Source organism: Pteropus vampyrus, unplaced genomic scaffold (assembly GCF_000151845.1).
Source record: "Pteropus vampyrus isolate Shadow unplaced genomic scaffold, Pvam_2.0 Scaffold2, whole genome shotgun sequence".
In the NCBI taxonomy this organism is placed as follows: Eukaryota; Metazoa; Chordata; class Mammalia; order Chiroptera; family Pteropodidae; genus Pteropus; species Pteropus vampyrus.
Window position 1 is genome coordinate 25,039,207 of NW_011888783.1, and position 21,512 is coordinate 25,060,718.

General features: G+C 32.0%; 1 protein-coding gene across 1 annotated transcript in view; it reads left to right on the top strand.

Annotated features, from left to right (window-relative positions):
• The window catches only part of KCNH7 (potassium voltage-gated channel subfamily H member 7), a 415,423-nt gene that overhangs the window by 268,203 nt on the left and 125,708 nt on the right, over window positions 1-21,512 (top strand). Inside the window, exon 3 of the mRNA XM_011358452.1 lies at window positions 13,221-13,376. Coding sequence (XP_011356754.1) covers window positions 13,221-13,376 — 156 coding nt within the window. The remainder of the gene's footprint in view (window positions 1-13,220; window positions 13,377-21,512) is intronic.

The window sequence follows — 21,512 nt, forward strand, 5'->3', positions numbered from 1 at the left end:
TACCAAAATTTTCCAAACACCAGAGCTAAGATTTATTTTCTTATCTGAAAATGAAGCCCCATGTAGCTCTGTCAAGTGCTTAGGCAAGACCTTTACATAAATATATGGACTGCTAAATTTTATAAGGGATGAGTCCCAGAAGTTTATAACTAGATACAAAGTAGAGTCAAGGTCTGGGGAGGCAATCACATAGTTAGATGCCAGTAGGACCAGAAATATGGGGTGTGGGTGAGCAGTTAAACACACAAGGAAAATGGGTAAACTATAAGCACATTTTGCCCCATTCCCCCAACTTAAAAAATATTTGGCTCTATCAGTCAATGACTTATTGGCTACAGAACTCAAAATTATTCTTCGATAATGTCCTTATGATAATAATAACTACCACTTTTTTAAAAAATACATGACAATGTATGGTTTAAGCTTTTTGCAGATATTGGGTCATTGAGTCCTCACAATAACACCATGAAGCAAGTAACATTATCATCACTATTCTACAAATGGGGAAACTAAGTCTCAGAGCAGTTAAGTAATTTATTGCAAGATCAAGCACTGAAAAGTGGCAGGTAAAGGAATTAATTTCTGACAATCTGATCCAGAGAGTTTTTTTATACTTAACCACTGCACTACACAGCTTCTCACAAACACAGAAAGTACATCCTGCCCCTCATATAAACATACATCACTGTGTGCACAAATCAGATCATCCCCATCCTGTATCTTTTTCCGTTGGTCAGCATATAGCTAGACAAGAGCAGTAACTACTCTGTTACCTTGAAAAATTGCTAGGCCAGGTCATGAATCTTGGTTGGGGTCAAATATAAAAGCAACAATAAATGTGGTTGGGATGAATTTGAAGTAAACATCATTCCTTCTTTTTGTGAAGCTGAATTTGGAAAAGTATTTTCAGAGAAAGATGAGCTATTGCAAAGCATACTTACCATCAGGCCTCTACTGAAAGCCCATGCCTCTGGCAGCCTTCGGAAGCAGGGAACATCTGTAGTAGCCACATGCCCCAAAGCCTGATGTCAAAACCTAAGAAAGGGTGTTCCCCACTAACACTGCCAATGGGAAGAAAAAGCCTTGCTGTCCCTCATTTCTAGGACATTTTTTCTTCTCCCCCTGCTATTCTACAAAAATAGTCTAGGCGCTTAAAAATAAAAATGAAAATTACAAGTCATAGTGGTCAAACAAGAATTTTTGTGAGAAGAGGAAAGAGCTAAGTTACCTAGAAAAATACCTTCAATTTTACCTTTTTCTGCTTCTATCTCTTTGTCCTGGACAGGCTTATGAGCTTAATTTTGACCCCATGAATGTCTGTACTCATTGTGGGGGACTCCCAGTTGGGGCCCGAGCCTCTTCCAATGATTTGTTTGTTGTTTTAAAATGTGCTTTTTTGAGTCGAATGAGGTAGATCGTATCTCTAAGAATCCTGAAGATGTGTGCAAAGTCAAACCCTGGAAGACCATAAAGCTCTGTGTGACAAGAGTCATTTCGATCATCTATAAATAATAAAAATAAAAGCCTCATTATATTGTGTGAAGACCATGGCAAATGTTAGACCATTTCGATTGAAATCTTGGCTCTCCTACAGGCTAGCTCTGTGACCTGAGGAAGTTAATTATTCTTTCCATGTCTTAGAGACCTCTTGTCTGAAATAGGGATATTTAGGCATATGTACTTCATTAAAATCTGTAAGAAGATTAAATATGATAAAGCATGGAAAAGACTGCATAACTAGCACATAGCAATTGTTTATAATTAAAGTTAGCTTTTTGTTCTTGTTGTTGTTATCAAAATCAGAAATACCAGGCATAAGGGTAACTAAATTGATTGTCCCAGAAGGGGCCATATACCACTCATTCTGCCCTAGAGTCACCATGTGTCTTCATTGCTCATACTTTTCCCTCCAGATGCAATGGCGCCACAATTTCTACCTATCACAATCACTTAAGACCCAGTTTAAATGATGCTTCCTCATGTAATCTTTCACGTCCCTGAGCAGACTGACTTGCTCTCTTCTCAGGCACTCCAGCACACTCTCATGAGTGGATTCTTCTTTTGATGAAAGGTTCTTGTTTTATTCATGTTTGTAACTCCTACAATTTTGGGTGCAGTAATTTGTAACATAGTAGGTACCTAACACATTTAGGTTAAATTTTATTAATTTAAAATATATTTTACTCATTCTAAGATATGCAATAAACTCACAGTATTTGTAACTTGTGTTCTACTCAAAATTTGTAAACATAATGCAAAAAATGTATAATTCTTTTTAGTAATAGTGAATACACCAGGAACAGAGCAAACCATGCACATGGAATAGTCTTAGTTACTAGCAACATCTACACAGTAGTAATGGCTCAGTATTCTAATTGTGTTTGACCTTGATAGTAGTTTGCACATACCATGATGATGTGCAGATTCACTCATACTCTTAGTCCAATCAGTTCAGTGTTAGAGCAATTTTCCTGAACAAACGGCAGTTCAGTGGAGTGGTCTGGTTTTAGGTATATTTGAGCCCTGCTAACATAAATATATCTTATGAAAAAAAACAACTGAACCAAATAACCAAATATTTACATGTGTGTAAAAACTACAAATTATTAAAAATTGTCACAAACGTGCCCCAAAGTTCCTGATTTCAAATGTAGATGTGATTTGCCTGGATATTGAGTACAGTACTTTAAATCTGCCTCAGCTTGTTCTAACCCTCATATGTTCCAATACACTAATTCAACCAAAAAAGTTCCAAAATTAAATAGAAACCGGGACTGGGAAATGGGTAATTACAGTAGTACATCTTAAGAGACAATATGATTTATGAGTCAAATAAGGTATGAGTTTTTTTTTTCTAATTTCAATCCCCAAATAATTTATTAGTGATTTATCAAGTATAGAAAATTACTGAATTGGCTTTTTTTCAATAATCAAGTTTATAAGTATGAAGAGAACCTAATACCTGAGCATAAATGTTAACAGAATGTGTCAATGGAAAGGAATGAGAGTCAACAATTATAAGTTTACATATGCCCACACTTTGAAATAAAGAAAGACTCCTGAAGAAACAGTGAAAATATTTCCATGCAGATGTCAGAGTTATCTCATGTAATTTCTAGTGCAGAATAGTACTGTTTATTGAATTAAGACTTTTATGTTCTAAAACCTGATCTCTGTCAAATAGTATGAAGTGGACCTAGGATGTGAAACACTCTATCATATTTTATTTCATGATAGCCTTTCAACCAAGAGCTAGCTTATGGGGAAATCATGCTGCAAGGTATGTGATCGAATATGACAATGCTATTCTAGTTGGGTTTTGGGGAGCTCAAATCAAGACCAATACCAAGAAAATACATATTTAGTAGGTGATTCTGGCCTTTGCCCTTCTCTTCCACCCTTGCCCCAGCCCTTTGTTTTCTGTAGTTTCTTTTTCTCCAGTAAGCATCTAGTTGACCTATGATATTTACTTTTCTCTCTCTCAGAAGGGTGTCTTTGAAACAGGGAGAGAGTATAACACAATTCCATATTTTCCAATTACATTCCAAGGAGCTAGATGTTATCACAAATTTCTCTAAAATAAGATTTGAGTAAAATAAATGTGGGAAGTGCTATATTAAACAAAGTATTCATACTTGTTTTTACAAAACTTCTTAAAATATCTAAAACAATAACGTGCATAGAGCATCTCCTAGAGGAGGACATTTTCCAAACTGAATTACTTAGAGAAAATCCTTTCCAGTAACATCTATTAACATCTCACTGTTTCTGATGTAGGACAAAGAGTAAAAGCTGGGAAGATCTCAGTTCAAATCCTATTGTACTGCTTACTGAAAAACTTTAAGATAAAATTTTCTCATGAGAAACAAGAGGCACATAGAAAACATTCAGAAAATAGCAGCTATGATTTAATTATGTAGTTGTTAAAAGTAGTAGTAGAGATAATATACAGGGATAGAGGCAGCAGAGTAGAGCACCTTTATCCTTAGAAAACCCAAGGCTGATAAAAAGGAGAGATGGTGAATGGTCATGAGGCAGTATAGGACTGAATGGATTAAAATGAAATTTGGGCTTGGGGCAGGCTGGGCAAGTACATGGTGATCCCCGACTCCCAGGGGTCAGTAGAAAGGAATTCTGCCAAAGCCAGGAGGCCCAGAAATGTGCAAGACAAAAAGACATGGGGAGAGTTTTAGTTCTGAGGCTGTGGCTTATAAAAGATAGAAATTTCTTAGAATATACCTAATTAAAAATTCATGAAATTCAAGGTCTTGTCACAATGAAGGAATTGAAACCCAAGCATTCTTCCCCAGTGATGGAAAGGGGAAGAAGTGCCCAAAGGTCAAGGGAAAGGAGAGACCGTGCCTGGCTTACTTTTCATCTGCAAAATAAGGACATTAATGGTGCCATCATCAAGTTTTTTGAGAAGATGCAAATGATATTAATGCATGTAAAGGCATTAGAACAGTGGTTGGCACCCAATAAACATTAGCTGCTATTATTACCCTTTTTTCTAAAATGTGCTTTTAAATACTGATTATGGTATTCGTAGAGCAAATCCAAAACTAGAGATTGTTTCACACATTTCTACTATATAACAAGTTCCACTGACTATGGAGTTTGCTAAAAGAAGCTGAGTTCTGCTATCAAAAAAGTTAACTAGCATATAGTATACTTTTAAAAGGCAATAGGACAGCCACAAGGACATGAGAAACACAAGAAATAAACCAAGGGCTTTGTCACTGAAAAGTTAAGGAGACATATTTTAAAACACTAGGTGAAAAAAGGATCCTTTCTCTCCTAAGCCCTCATCCTGTTCTAATTGCTGTTTGATGAACCTTCTCATATGAAAACAAGGGGATAAACTGATGAGTTCATTTCTGAAGCTCTATGAGAGTTGAATGACTCGATTTCAACATCAAACATTTGAAGGAAGTTTAATCACTGTTTCAAGTTGAGAACTTGATTTTTCCCACCTTAATAACACTCATTTATTGCTCACTTTCTGTAAGCTAAGCTTCATGATAAGTACCTTACGTGTATTATCCAATTTCACCTTCCCAACAACACTATCAGATGGGATAGTCTCTTCTTTTCCTCATTTTACAGATGAAGAAGCTAAGTCTTGGGACTAGTAAGCATTCTGCCCAAGCCCCCTCAGTAAATAAAAGCAGGGCCAGGTCTGTCCAACTGCAGAAACTACATAGAGCTAAACAGCCAGGAATCTACTACTTACTGACACTGCCTCACTATTTTCTAAATGTTTAAAATCATTTTAACTTAGAAGCAATTAAAAATAAATCATTCATGCTGTTGACATCTCAAACAGCGCTAATCCTACCACACAGAACCAAGAATGTGACAACCGGATTTGTGTAAACTAGATTAGTTTTCATTATTAAGTGAAAGGTGTATTTATAATCTCTCCTGGAAATTTCAAAAGGATACTGTAGTCCAGCAACTGCATAAACTAAATATGTTCACAGTTGTTATGTTAAATTATGTTGATGATTGTCATGTTAAATCTATTTATGTTGGTGATTATTACGTTAAGGTTATTCCTTTAGACCAAATGTATTATCAGATACACAGCTCAGTCCTTTCGTTAATAATGTTTCTGTGTAAAGTGTTTTTATTAGCTCACATGAATTCTTCCTGTATGCTTTCACTAGACTCCTTTGGGCTTAAGCAGGTGACTGATAAAATAAGAGAAATGGGCAAGTATTAGAATACCTGCCTCCGCAAGCAGTCAGGTTTAGCCCAATCCACAAAGCCAAGCAGACTGTATGTGCTCAATGGAACTGGCTATTCCATTTGTTCTTGTTGATGTGACATTGTATAAGAATTAATGTGTTTTTCTAACTGGCCTTCTGTCTCTGAAACAAAGAAATAGCTCCTATATCTTTTGAACTTACTTCTTTAAGACATCACTAATACCTAAAACCACCCATTTCCTGTCTGTACACTAAAATACTTTTGAAGACACTCTCACATTTCAAACAATTCACTATATCCCTAACACCAAAAAACTGAATTCCGAGAACATAGAAAGCCATCAGGACATGACTTCCAACCGTTCCCGCCTTATCTATCATTTCCCAGCTATATTATATGCTCTAGTATACTATTAATCTATTTAAACCTAGTCACTTAATAAACTAACATGAAGCATTTTCATGTATCCATGTCTTTAGAACAGCCAAAGCCTATAAGTTCCTTTCGTCAATCCATCTAATAGCTCCTCTTTGTCAGCCAAACTTCCCCCTAGTCCTGGCACTCACTATCCCCTTTCTTCATTTTCTCCATGATATTCTATGATACTCTCACCATTTAATCTACTATGTATTTTACTTATTTATTTCTGTTTCCCTCAACTCCACTAGATTGTAAACTATACAATCTAGTGAGAAAGATATGAATCTGTTTTGTTTCCTGCTCAACACCCAGTGCTTAGGACAATGCCTGGCTCATAGTGGTTTCTGAATAATCGGTTGTTAAAGGAAATTGGTTTGAAGTGTACATGTTTCTTCTTCATGGAACTTCCTTCTTCTCCGTGTTTACTCCTACTCGACCTTAAAAACTTAGGCCCAGTATTTCCTGGCTTCTTACAAGAGTAACACTTTTGGCATATACAGTTTCTATAACTACTATATTATATTAAAATGTTCCATTCCCAAGAGCTTCCATTTATTAAGTGTTTACTATGTGCTAAACACAGTACTAGAAATGTATCATCTCATTTATGGCTCAAGTTTTAAAGAACAGATACTATTATCTGGAATCTACGGAGAAAGAAGCCAGAACACAGACAAGCTAAACAACTTCTCAAGGTTAATACCCAGGTCTTCCTTTAACTCAGAAGACTGCAGGCTACTACCCACCATAGTCACAAATGCTGCTTGAGTGTCACCTCCTGTGGATAGCTTTTCATGAACCCTATCACTGTCAGGGAGAAATAAAAGGAGTCATTATTAATTTAGCAAATATTTATTGAGTTTTCATTTTGTGTTGAGGCCTGTGTGCATAGATTGATATTATCTAGCCTTTTGAGGAGCCTGCAGTCTAGTTATAAATGTGTTTTAACTGGAATATTTTCACTATTCTATTATTCTTCAAACCTGGGAAGAATTCTAGAAGTGGTTTATGAGTGAGGATAAAGACTCTATTTTGTTTACTTTTTTATTAAAAGTAGAATAACATCTATTTTAAAAAAATCAAATACTAAACAATGTCAGATAAACTCTCCAGTCAGAGAAGTTTCTTCTAGTCCTCTTTGAGGACTCCATCATGGCCCTCTGCTGATATTGATATCAACAGGCAGTTAGTTACCTATAGGGAGTGAATTGAGGGATATCTGAAAGTTCTTATCCATGCCAATAAGACATTTCTTCTGCAGAGAGGCTACTTTAGAGATCATTTACTTGAGAGTGGCAATCTGTTATGTCATTAACAGTTCTGAGAAATTAACATATCCCATGATGCTCCTCCTTGATAGAAAAAGTTTATAATATTTCACCTTGGAGGCCTGGAGAGAGCAAAGAAGATGGAAGAGATACTAAAAGAAAGAAATAAAAAGAAATAGATGCAGAGAAGCCAGTACAAATTTTGCTAGTTTCTTACTTGTGCCTGCACTTGGCTGCAGTCATTCCTGGCTGGGTACATTTCTCCTTCTTGAAGACCTAACAGTCCCCTTTGCTTTTCTAATAGACTTTTTAATACAAGATCAACAGTGCTGCCTCTTTAATGAGGCCTTTGTATTCTGAGGTTGCTATTTTTTTTTTTTTTTTTTTTTTTACCTAGAGCATGTCTCTAATGGTATTTTTTAATCTTCAAAGAGCCCCCTCCACGCCAATCCACCCGGAAAAAAAAAAAGAACTAAAAACTTCCAGGCATTCATTAAACGGTTCAGCTCAGAGAAGAATAATCTTCACTCAGTACCCTGAAATATGAAAAAATAGTGTAGATTGTGGTTCCAAGAATGGTAAAAGATTGGAGTAAATTGCAAAGAGAGACCTGAGAGTTAAATGGCCCCTCTGGAAACCCTCCAACAAAAGGCAAAAATAATAGCTCACATTATTGAGTTTTGCTGCATGCCAGTGACTTATTGGGTCACCCTCAGATAATAAAGGCTTCTGGTGACTTTCTACTGTAAAAACAGCCTTAGTTCCAAAATTACTATTCCCAGCCTGCTTCAGGTAAGAATGCCGTGTGGAGCCAGCTTCAACCTCCTTTACCTTCTCTCCACACTCTGGTTGCTATTTGCTTCCCTGCAGGTAGGTGAGAAGGAGGAAAGGTTATGGAGTAGGACAGTTCTTACCTTGCTGGCATGTTGTTCCTTGAGCTTACAACCGTGCTTCTACCTAAAGGCTTTCTCACTTGCAGTTTTCTCTGCCAGGTGCACTCTTTAACCACAGAGCCACAGTGCTGACTCCATTACTTCCTTTGTGTCTTTGCTTACGCGTCATTTTATAGGAGAAGCATTCTCTTACAGCTTATTATCTATGACCTTATTTTGCTTTCTCTTTCTTCTTTGTACTTAAAGTTACTTGACCTAGTAGATACTTATATATTTATTTATTATATCTCCCCCGGGAGGATATAAGCTCCATAAGCACAGGACTTCATTTTTTTTGTTTGTTTGTTTGAATGTTTGTTTGTTTGTTTTACTGCTGTCCTTCTCACCACCATCTGAGAACCCAGAACAGTGCTTGACCAAATATTTGGTGCTCAATAAACATTTTTTGATTTCAGGAGACATAAGAATGCCCTGTGAATACAGAGAGTAGAATAAAACATCTTTAAAGCAGCTCAGAGGGAAGAGTTTTGGCCTTTTATTTTAAAAAGTAGCTAGCAATATGCTCCTAGTTTATTTATAAAGGAATAATTATTCAGATTACCCTGAGTTTACTTGCTTTGTGGCTACAGTTAAAAAATTAGCATTCTAGACATTTTATTAAAATGAGCACTGTTCCTCCTAAATATTCTTTTCCACTTTGAGAACGTTTTTACTCAGGAGAAAACATGGAAATGAACCTGATTCTAAATAATATTAATATAATTGCATATATAATTTCATAATTATTGGATAATGTTATTGTAAATAATGTTAACCAACATTAATTACATTTGAATACAGGATTTGTTTTAACAAGGACTAAACTTTTTATTTCTAGATTTTTTTCATTCTTTTTATGCATTATTGAATGTGACTGTTTTTCTTCATTGCTAGATTAGTGTTTGCAGAATTATGTTTCCATTTCTCTTGCTCCTAATGTTGCATTCAAGAAAAATATTTAAAAGCACATTGTAATGACTTCTTAGGTTAATATTACTTTACAAAAGTAGTATCTTAACCTAGAGTTAGTAGAACTTAGAGTGAGTAGAACTATGCAAACTAAAATGTTTTTGCCCTATAAAATATATGTGATTCTCCTCCTCTTCTAAATTTCATGTATTTTCTTTCAATATCTACTTTCCAGAAGGCTATGAAAGATTGATGGAGACATTAAATCCAAAAACTAAAAGAGTAAAAAAAAGTAAATGTGAGTCTTCAGTTGACTTTAGAGGAGATATATTGCTTAATAGAAATATGCAGGAAACAATGATAGTAGGCAGTAATTCCCAGATTAATTACACTTATTCAGTATGCTTTGGAGCCAATGAAGATAGAACTTTTTTATAAAGCACTGTAATTTTATGATTTTTTGGCACTAGACAGTAAATTTATAAGCATTAGTATTGGAAAAAATGATTTTGCCCCTTACTACCAAAAGTAAAATTACTCTGCTCTATTATAAAACTGTTAAATCTCTATCCCTACATCTTTTATTTATTGATTTCTCACAAATCTGTGCTTTATATTTTCATTTACAATCAGCAGTATACCTCAAATGTCGAAAAATTTTAAACTGCTAAGTAACAAATATGCAAATTCACAATGATATTCTAAATAATCCAGGATATGTCATTTTAAGTGTTAAAATCAATATGTATCTTTGTTCATTAGAAAAATACATAATGGCTATTTCTAGCATCTCCACAGACTCTCCGTTTAACCAATTTATAGTGTGATGCCTGGCCTGAAGCATTTCTATTTTTAGTTCTAATAGAACAGTCTTAAATTGCTTATTTTCTGTTTACTAAAGTCATCCACTTGTTACCATGGAAACTATGGCAAGTGCTCTAGCTAACTATTTTATTAAATAAATTAAATATGTAGCTGAAGACTGTGAAGGTACAGCATGTCATTCTTAAAACACATTTTCCCACATTTGTAAAACCATGGTCACATTTGTTGAAAATATAAAATTAATTATAAATAAAATCTACATTTCAAATTTGGGAGGCTATCCACATTTGAAAATCTGGATCATAACTAGCACATATGGTTTTCCAACTAACAGAAAGCCTATGTCCTAAAAGTGTTAATGTAAATCAGTTCCGTGGAAATTAGAACATGTCCACCCACTGAAATAATTTTATAAATAATAATTAGATCTCCAGGCCCACCCTCAGAAGCCTTTCAACCTGTGATGTCTCAGTTTATAGCAATATTAGCAGTAGCCTTTGTTCTCAGTTCTGGCAGCAGGAGCCATGTTCTAGGGATGAGAAGAAAGGAAAGAGTTTTTTCATACTCATTTTGTTTTTAATACTCAGAGAAAACAGAGGACAAAATTTTGGAATACTAAGCATCCATTGGATGTTGGGGCTCCCAGCTACATCTTTCTGCTATTTGCCATTGCCTCTGTCTCCAGCCTTTTGGTGCCCTTTCACTTTCTCACATCTCCCTTGCTCCTAACCTGCTCTTGCCTCTACATTGAACCATCACTATGCTCAAGAGTTGAGATGGTCTCAACTAGTTGTTTTTTTGTTTTTTGTTTTTGGGGGTTTTTTTGTTTTTTGTTTTTTGTTTTTTTTGTTGTTGTTGTTGTTGTTTTTTATAGCAATCAGCAAGTGTTGGTGGGAATGTGGAGAAAAGGGAACCCTCATGCACTGTTAACTGGGATTGCAAATTGGTGCAGCCGCTATGGAAAACAGTTTAGAAGTTCCTCAAAAAAATAAAAATAGAACTACCTTACAACCCAGCAATTCCACCTTGGGGTATTTATATGAAGCAATCCAAAACACTAATTCAAAAAGATATATGTGCCCCTATGTTCAATGCAGTATCATTTACAATAGCCAAGATATAGAAGCAACCTAAGTGCCCATCAATAGATGATTGGATAAAGAAGAGGTGGTACATGTATAAATGGAATATTACTTCGCCACAATAAAAAGAATGAAATCTTCCATTTGCAATAATGTGGGTAAACCTGGAAGGCATTATGTTAAGTTAAATAAGTCAAAATACCATATGATCTCACTTATATGTAGAATCTAAGGAACAAAGTAAACAAACAAAACAGAAACAGACTCATAGATAGAGAGAACAAACTGATGGTTTCCAGGTAGAAGGAGGGGGAGGGTTGGATGAAAAAGGTGAAGGGAATAAGAAGCACAAATTGGTGGTTACAACATAGTCATGGGGATATAAAGTACAACATAGGGAATATAGTCAGTAATATTGTAATAATTACGTATAGTGCCAGGTGGGTTCTAGACTAATCCGGAGATCACTTTGTAGATTATATAAATGTCTAACTACTACACCTGAAACTAATATAATATTGAATATCAACCGTAATTAAAAAAGAAAAAGAAAAAAGAAAGCAATCAAAATATACACTATTCCTTGAATGACCAAGGACTCTTTCTGAAGTTTTTGCATTTTAAAAATACAATACTTTGAACCCAAACAAATCCCTAACCCATGAGATTTCTGTCACCATGACTAAAAAAATATTCAAGACCTTGAGGGGATTATGCTAAGTAAAATAAGTCAGACAAGAAAGGCAAATACTATATGATCTTGCTTATAATATGTGTACTCTAACGAACAAAACAAACGATAACCAAAAAGAAGCTAATAGATACAGAGAACAGATTGGTGGTTTCTGGAAAGAAAAAAGGTGGGATGGACAAAATAGGGGAAAAGGATCAAAAGGTACAAACGTTTATGGGATGTAATGTACAGCATAGTAATTATATATTGACAACAGTTAATAATACTCTTTCATATTTGAAAGTTATTAAGAGAGTAGATCTTAAGAGTCCTCATCACAAGAATAATAATAAAAAAAAATCTATATAGTGATGTATGTTAACTAGACACTGTGGTGATCATTTCACAATGTATAAAAATATTAAATCATTATGTTGTACACCTAGAACTAATATAATTTTATATTTTAAATATACCTCAATACAAAAAAGAAAATAATCAGAGAATAAAAATATGATGAAACTGCTTTAAGAATATACTCAGATTTAGAAGTCAGATCCAAGAAGGCAATCAGAAACCAATTGATTTAAAAGAAGTCAGATTCTTGGCTATAGTCTCCAAAGCTTGGATCTTGGGTTTTCTGTTCAAGGATGAGTGGTTCTAATTGGTTGTAAACTGAGTCATCACTTCATTCATCTCTAGATGAATCTAATAAAATATAACTTAGTAGACCTGTAATTGTGCTTTTAATTTAATCCCTTCAAACGAAAATCATCTTTTTGGTTGAAGGGATTAAAGTAACACAGTTTAATACAGACAAAATGTTGTTCTCATTTCTAACAGATTACAAACCAAATAAAATTTTTGTAATTTGGGCACTGGGAATTTTGTACACACACACAAAAAAATTATTGTAACACATGTATAACTGAGCCAATAATTTACTGTTTTATGTTAAGAAGTTAAATAAGAAAAATAAAATAATTTCTTTAATGCTAAAATCAAAATAACACAAAATTAGTTATCTTCATTGTTTATACACATATTTTATTTGGATTCTGATTTAAGCAAAATATATAAGGAAAGTCTAAGAGTTTTTTCTAGAAAGTTAAAGGATGTCTCTTTTTCTATACTATGAAAACAAATGAGAATTGATATTATGTTATTCTATAATGTAGTACTTGAACATGCCTATAAATAGTTTCTGGCAAAATTTTTGCATATTTTAAGCAAATATATGTGCAAAAAATATGAAATTAAAAATCAAAGTAACGTAAATCTAATTTTAGTGACCATTTAAGAAAGAAAATTCTATAGGGTTTTATTAAAATTTTAATATTACTGATACTTAAAAATGGAGACATATTTTTCACCTAACATTCATCTTTCATCTCCTCAGGATCTACTTTCATTTGCAACACTCACATAATTCCAGTGAAAAACCAAGAAGGTGTGGCCATGATGTTTATTATTAATTTTGAGTACGTGACGGATGAGGAAACTGCTACCTCCCCAGAGAGGGCAAACCCAATATTACCAGTCAAAACTGTCAACCGTAAGTAAAAGTAACATCTACATAATGTTCTTGATATTCTGCTATTGTAATAATTTTAATACATTCTTCATTTTGACTCAGTTCTCAAAATATGTTCATATTTGAAGTAAAATTATTTTATATTTAAAAAGCCATAGCTGATGTTACACTTTCACGCCTTACATAATTGCTTTGAAAGCCATTTGACTTGTATATACCATAGTAAATTGAACCAGTCCCCTACTGATGGGCATTTAGGTTACTTCCAAACTTTGGTTATTATAAATAATGCCAAAATGAATGCGCATATATGTTTTCATATGTGTATACGTATATTGTTGGACAAAAGTATCTTCAGGGCAGATTCTGTAAGAAGGATTCCTGGGTCAAAGAGTAGTTGCATATGTACCTTTTTAGATACTGCCAAACTCCCCTCTTTATGTTTTGAACCATTTTACACTATCACAAGCAATGTATTAGACTTTTTCCCCAAAACCATGCTAACAGAATGTCAATCTCTTGATTTTTGTTATTATAACAGGTGAGTAATAGCTCTGTTAGTTTTAGTTTGCATTCCTCTTACTATGAGTGAGGTTCATATTTAAGCACTATAAACATTTCTGTCAATTGTCCATTTCTTGTATATACTTTCAATTCAATTGCGGATGGGTATTTTGTTGTTGTTGTTGTTTTGTCTTTTTCAAATTGTAGAATGAGTTGCAAATCACTTCTGCAGCAAATGATTTTTTTATCTTGTTTTTTTTTCATGAAAGCCTTTTTTTTGTTTTTTGTTGTTGTTGTTGTTGTTTTATAATATAACTAAATTTATCAACCTTTTTCCTTGTTGATTCTGAATTCTTAAGTTATATTAGAAAAACTTTAACCGCTCCAAGGTTGTAAGCAAATTCATTTTCAATCTAGAACTTGTATGGCTTTATATTTTAGGATCTCTGATGCATTTAAGTTTTAGCCTGGTTTATAATGCAAGGTATAAATTTAATTTATCATTTTATCAACAGCTTTCCACTTTTTCATTTATTAGAAAGTGTTTGTTTTCACCAGTAATTTGAGATACTACTTTTATCACATGCTAAATTTCTCGTGTAGTTTAGTCTATTTCTCAACTTTATTCTGTTCTGTTGGTATTTTTATCCTCTAGAATCACACCATTTTAAATATACAATTAATATCTGATACGATATACTCTCTTTGATATTAATTTTCAAGGCTTTGTGGTTATTTCTTGCTTAAAATTTTATATGAACTTTAGAAATGACTTATCTAGATACAAAAATCCTTTTGGTATTTTTATTAAATCACAATAATTTTATAAATTAATTTGAGGAAAATTTATATCTTCATGCTTTTGAGTCATTCTATACAAAATTGTATTCTGTATATATTTTGATTTTTAAGTCTAATTTTTGTATCTTTTAAGGGTGTTTTTAAATTTTTCTCATTGTATGCTACTTGACATTTAACTTTTGTTGTTGTTGCTGCTATTATAAGTAGGATCTTCTCTTTCATATTTTTAAGGCTACTGATTATTTTAGTATGTTTATTCTATATCCTATAATCTTAGTGAATTTTCTTAGTTGACAGCTTATACATTGTTATAAGCTTATTTTAGTTTTCTTAGCTTATGTATTGATTTTAAGAGTTTTTCAAGTATTCTATCATCATATCAAATAGAGATTACTTTACATTTTCCTTTCCGTATACATCTGATAGTTTTCTCTTGTCTAATTGTACTGACTATTACCTCCAATGTATCATTAAAAAGAAGTTGTTAGTAAACATCATGCCTTATTTCTATTTTTTTTGTGTGAATGCCACTAGTGTTCTCCATTAATTCAAATAATATGTGGCTTGAGTTGTATGTGTTTTATAATTTTAAGAAAGTTTCTACTGATTTATATTTATTAAGAATGGGTGTTGAAATTTGTAAATTGCCTTTTAGCATCTGTAGAAATGAGTGCACTATTCTGTCTTCTTATTTTTGTGGTAAATTATTAATGGAGTTTACTAAAATGAAACCATCATTGAATCTCTGGAAGGAACCACATTCAAACATGAGGTATTTCATTTTGCAATATGCTTTTGGATTCCTTTGTTAAAAATTAATTTAGATTTTTTGCATCAATATGCATTGGGGAGACATTTATAATTTTTTTTTCTGCATACATGCAATTTCTTCAGGTACTGGTACCAATGTTATAATTCCTTCAGAAAAATAATCTGAAGTTTCTTCTCGATTTTTATAATTTACTAAGGTTAGATCAATTTTCAGGAATGATCCATGTGAACATGAAAACAAGGTGATACTTGAGAATATTAGGTTACAAAATTTAATATTGTTTTTAAAACTCTATCTTATTATTATGTTAAGTCATTATATCCTTACTTATTTTCTGTCCTCTACCTATGTCTTAGATTAAAAGAAATACATTAAAGTCTTCTAGTATTAGAGTATTTCTCTTTATTTTTGTTATCTTCTAATTTTGTTTTAAGAATATTGTTGCTGTATTATTTCATAGATATTCCCACTTAATAGATATTCATATAAATCATTTTATATTATTACTGTAAGTTAACTTGTAAAACTCTAAAGCATTTTCTTTTTTATTTATCTTTTTTTCTGAAGTCTACTATACTTTAAATCATGACAGTTTTTTTTTTTTATATATTCTTGTTACATCTTTAACCACCTTTTAGTCTTTGTTTTAATTGTGTCTTTTTTATAAGTTGTCAAGTTAGGCTTTCTTTTGTTTCTTATAAGAAAAAAATAATACTTTTTAAAATGTATAACTGTAATAGATAATTACATTTATTGATATAACTAATATGTTTTATCTTAATACTAATATATTCCATGTTAATATTTTTCTCTTAAAGTATTTCATTATGCTATATTTTTTGTTCTTTTTTACTATGTGTACTTGCTTGTTTTATCCTGTTTTTATTTTTTTTCATTTTATTTTTTTAGCAACATTCTCATTTTTTTCTAGTGGTTTTATCTTTATAAGAAATTTTTATATAATGTCCTTAATCATTCCTACTTTCCTTAAATATATTTTAATTCATCGCTATGAGCAAGAGTAAAATTGGCTTGTAACTCTTTTCCTCCACTTTTCTCCATGAAATTTTAGTCAATAATATTTATTATTTTTTAGTGCTTATCTTTGCACTTTTAAGTGTGCCTTGTTTTCTATTATTCAGTTTGTCAGATTAAATTATATAATTCAACCACTGTCTATTACCAACAAGGCATTCAATGAGCTTATTTAATGTTTTCTTTCTTTTCATCCTGTTTTGCTTGGTTGTGATATTTCTAGCTTGCCCAGTGTGTCACTTTTGTTACAGTTTTAAATATTTAATGAAATGTTTTCAGTGCTCAATACTACTCTTTTTGCAAAAGTTTCTCAGACATAACCTTGGATAAAGTTCATTCTCTTCAAGAAATATTCATGGGTAAAATATTTTCAGAGTTCTTCTATGTCCAATAAAATTTACCTGTAGCCTTGGCACTTGAAGGACAGCCTAGATAGATGACTCACACTTTATTGCCTCATGAACCTTATAGGTATTGTTCCACTCTTTTCCTCCATCAAATGTTGCTAATGAGAAGTCTGATATCAACCTACTTAATTTGTACTTTGTAAGTGATTTTGATATATTTTCTGAGTCCCAGAAAATTTTAGAAATGAACTAATAATAGGAGACCTTCATATTCCTGTTCAAACCAAGGGAGACTAGTCTAAAATTGTTATTAACATATATCTGGATTTGACTATTATAAGTTAGTTTTACCAGATATAATATATAAATCAATTCCTCTTTTATTTCAGGAAATTTTATTGAATTATAATTTTAAATATAATTTGTTTGTTTTTCTTCTTCAGGGAATGAAATAATATGTATGCTGAAACTTCTTTGACTATCTTTCATATATATCACTTTCTGGTCCTTTTTTTTCTCTTTATTTCCTTTTATTTTCTTGGCTTATCTCATTTTTAACCTATATTTCTTGTGAGCAGTGTGTAATATGGTTTTAATTTTTTAGATGATTTTGTTTTATTACTTTCTGAATTTATTACCTAGATATTTTTAGTTCTTGCTTTGCATTTTCTTCTGCTTGTACAGTTTTTATTGCGTATTTGAATTCCTAATTTATAATCTTCATATCTTCAATTGCTGACTTAAAATATTTTAAATTCATTTTGGTGCATTGTGTATATCCTCTATTTCATAACTAGAATTTTAGCATACTTTTTCTCTACAAAATATTTTTTGTTTTTCTTTTCTTTTTTTTTTTTTAATATGATGTCTTTGTGCAGGTAGTAGAGTTTCCTTGTTTCTATCTATTCATGCAGGACGTGGACAAACATTACCAAGAAATCTGGTTAGGAGCAAAAAAAAAATTAGTTTTGTTTGAGTGGCTTTCTTAGTTGTTCAGTTCAAAGACTCATTCATACATTGCAAAGAGTTTGTAAATTTGAGTGTTTCGGTTTTTTTGCTTTTTGTTGTCTCTTGTTCTTTAAAATATATGGCACCCCCTTTTTTTCCTTTGGCCTCTGATCCTTCTATTTCCTCTTATATCAGTAAAGGGAACTTATATTTAGCTGCTTTCTTATTTCCCTGCCTCCAAGGGACAATTTCACCTTTGAAGTTCCCTAAACCTCTCCAAGAAGTAGTGCTTTTCTGAGGCTGTTATCTGGGGTCTTGTGTACTTTTCAAACTACTTTCTACTGTCTCTCTAAAGTTCTGTTCATTCAGGTCTTTTACAAGCTCTCAGTATTTCTTACTCAGTATGGAACTCTCTTATTCTGAGGGTAAAACCTATTTAATATTTGTTCCACCATTCCCAGGAGACTTTTGTATTCCCCTTTCTTCACTTAGTTTCTGCCTGACTCTGTATTTCAGTGTGCTCTCCTGAGCCAATTCTGCTGGGTTTAGACTCTTATTTCTCTGCCTATATGTAAATTAAGATTTGTAATGTCTTCTTTTCTTATTATTCTTTAGGCATAGTTTATGGGTATTTTTCACTCCCTTATTGAGGAAATTAGAATTTAGGTATCTGTCATTATCTACTGGAAATTGAAAGTCTTATCAAAAAACTTTAATATTTGCAAAGAATAAATCATTATACTATATATAAACTCAGATAGTAAAATATGTATAAAATAAAAAAAGCACAGTCCAAAAGCCTGTGTTGTAAACCTAAGTATAATGACAAATCAAATGTATACTAGCTAAAAAAATTTTATACTATCAAGTATGTCTTAGTGACAATACAATATTCTGTTAAAGCAATATTGGGACAAATATTTTAATGTAATATGATTCCAATATTCTTAATACTTTACTCTGAACAATACTACACTTGGAAAAAATTCTCTATCAAAAGCACTAATTTGTCAGTCCCCTAGGTGACATATTTAAAAACAAAACTGAAGTACTATAAAAAACCATTTTAATATCAAAGTATTATTCTTTAAGTTGATGACTGTTTTGATTTCTTTGTATTGTCCACTAAAAAATTCAGTCATTATTGATTGATTCCTGAAAGTATACTTTAGGTAATGTCGGCCTGTATTTTGGTCAAAAATGTCAATAAGATAATTTGTTTGGGGGGAGTCTAGTTTTGTGTTTTCATCATCTTCACAAATTCTTTAGTTTTTCCATAGAAAGGTTCTCTTGAATGGGCCATCAAATTGGATGGAAGTGAAAATGGGAAAGGTATATCAACGACATGGTAAAGAGGGGATTTTTTTTTTTTAATAAAATATTCATTTCAAACTGAAATGCAAATTGGAGAATTGAAACTGATTTTTTGAATGGAAGATAATCTATACAGTAGCCTCCCAAGATATAATATATAATCTTTGTAACTTTATTCTGTGATTAAAATAGTATCCCATGTTCAAGTAATAGAAAATTCAGAAGAGATTGTTTTTTATTTTGTAAACATGTGTGGTTTCCCTATACTACAGCTGTCACTCATACATGGAATCAATGGAGAGAGTACAATGTAGTTAAAATTATTTCCAGAGTATTACAAAGGCCCATTATTTACCACCAATATATTGGGTTTTGATTATACCATTCTATCACTATATGTTTTAAATTTCTTTTTACTTGGTGTCAGTTTTTGAAGAGTTGATTGTTAGATCAAGCAGAAAAGTGAGACTAATTATGCTTGGTAGCTTCTAATACTATCCAATTTCTGTTTTGTATTATGTCAGATCTTTGACAAACTCCTGCTGATTTTTTTATCTTAAAGTATAACTTAATATAACTTATAGTAACTGTGTAAAATAATATTATTGCCTATTTCCAACATTGCTGTTCTAGGGGTGGACACTAAAACAAAAATAAGTAAAAGAAAATCAAATGTTGATACATATGTTTTCACAGAAACATCTTACCTTAAAATACTTAATTTCTTATTTAACTAAGGAGTGTGTACGTGTGTGTGTGTGTGCCCCCAAGTGGTGGACTTAAGTGAGAGTAATGGGGAAAAGGTAACTGTTTTGAGGTGTGAGTTCATAAATTTAAATGTCTCTCTTGAATTGTAGACAAAATAAAAGAAAAAATTTGAAGTGACAACACAAGAAATGTAGATGAAAATGAAGTATTAAACTGAGAAGATTAAGTAATAGAAAACACACAATACAGCTAAATACACAATAGAAAAGATGGACCATAAAAAAGAAATATGATAAATTGAGCTAAGTAAGTTCTGCAAACCTAGAAACTTGTATTGGATGAAGTAGTGGATCATTTCTCAGGACAGAAAATTTACATTCAGGTTTAGGAATCTAAATGTCACAAGAAAAGTGAACAGCTTTCTATAGAGAGAACTAATTTTTCACAAACTTATTCTTTGTCAAAGATCCAGGACCAGCCACAAATAAATGACTCATATTCTGTGGAATGAAGCAAGTACAGGAGAGTATTATTTTGATAGGTCTATCTATCAAATTGATAAATACTGCACAATTGAGTCAGTGAATTCCTATGTAATAAATATAAATACCAAATAAAAAAAATCACGTTTTCTCATTTATGGCTTCTGTAAAAACTCTGCAATCTAAAAAATGGAAATAATACAGCATGGAAAAGAAAATCATAGTTTTTCTACCAGTTAAAATGAGGCCATATCTAAAGAAAATAATAGGAAAAATTAGTTCTTTCTTTTTGCTCTGATATATCTATTGCTATGAAATATTTGCAAAATGTCGAAGATAACCAAATTATGTGTTCTAGCTTACACTATTAATTTTAAAGTAAATTGTTGTCAGGTTTAAGAAAATTTTGCTTTTATTATTTTAAATAAAATATTTTTTAAATTTCATTTTAAATAATTTACAAGTATATTTATGTTTTATATTTCTTCTCTTTTATAGCAGTAATCTAGAATCAGCAGTCTGGTTCACACAGACACACGTACACACATAACACACAAACATACAAATACATACATATTTTAATTTGTTAAAAATTTCCTGAAGGGGGTTGAGAAAAGCTATTTTAAATTTAAAAATTACTGACTTAACAATATACATACAAACAGAAAATGAATGCATTCTATGTTTTTAACTTGTTTAGCCCTAGTTCACAACAGGTATCTTCAACATTTTGCAAATAGTAAGTAGCCAATACATACTTATAAAATATAATAAATGAATGTTATTTTTATATTGAATAATTAAGGGGTTTTTTTCACATTGAATCAGCATTAGCCAGATTTTCTAAGTCAATGATACTTTAAGTGTGAGATCATCAGTATCACCTTGCAACACATTTGAAAGACATGTTCTTGGGCCTTACACCAGGACAACTGAGTCAGAAAGACAGAAATTCAACAATCAATGTTTTAACAAATTCTTTAAATCATTCTGATACCCACTGACGTTTGCAAACTATTGGCCTAAGTTAATTAATATTTATATAAAACTATAAATTTTAAGTAAAACTAAATGTAAAAATTTAATAAAATAAAGGCAAATTTCTACAGTATCTTATTCTCACAGTAATTTTCAAAATAAAACTTTTTTATTTAATCTTATTAAGCTATTATAAAGAAGATTTTTCTATCTTTGAAATGATTAAAATTATACTCCCCAAATTGAAAGAGAGTTTTACTTTAATGCT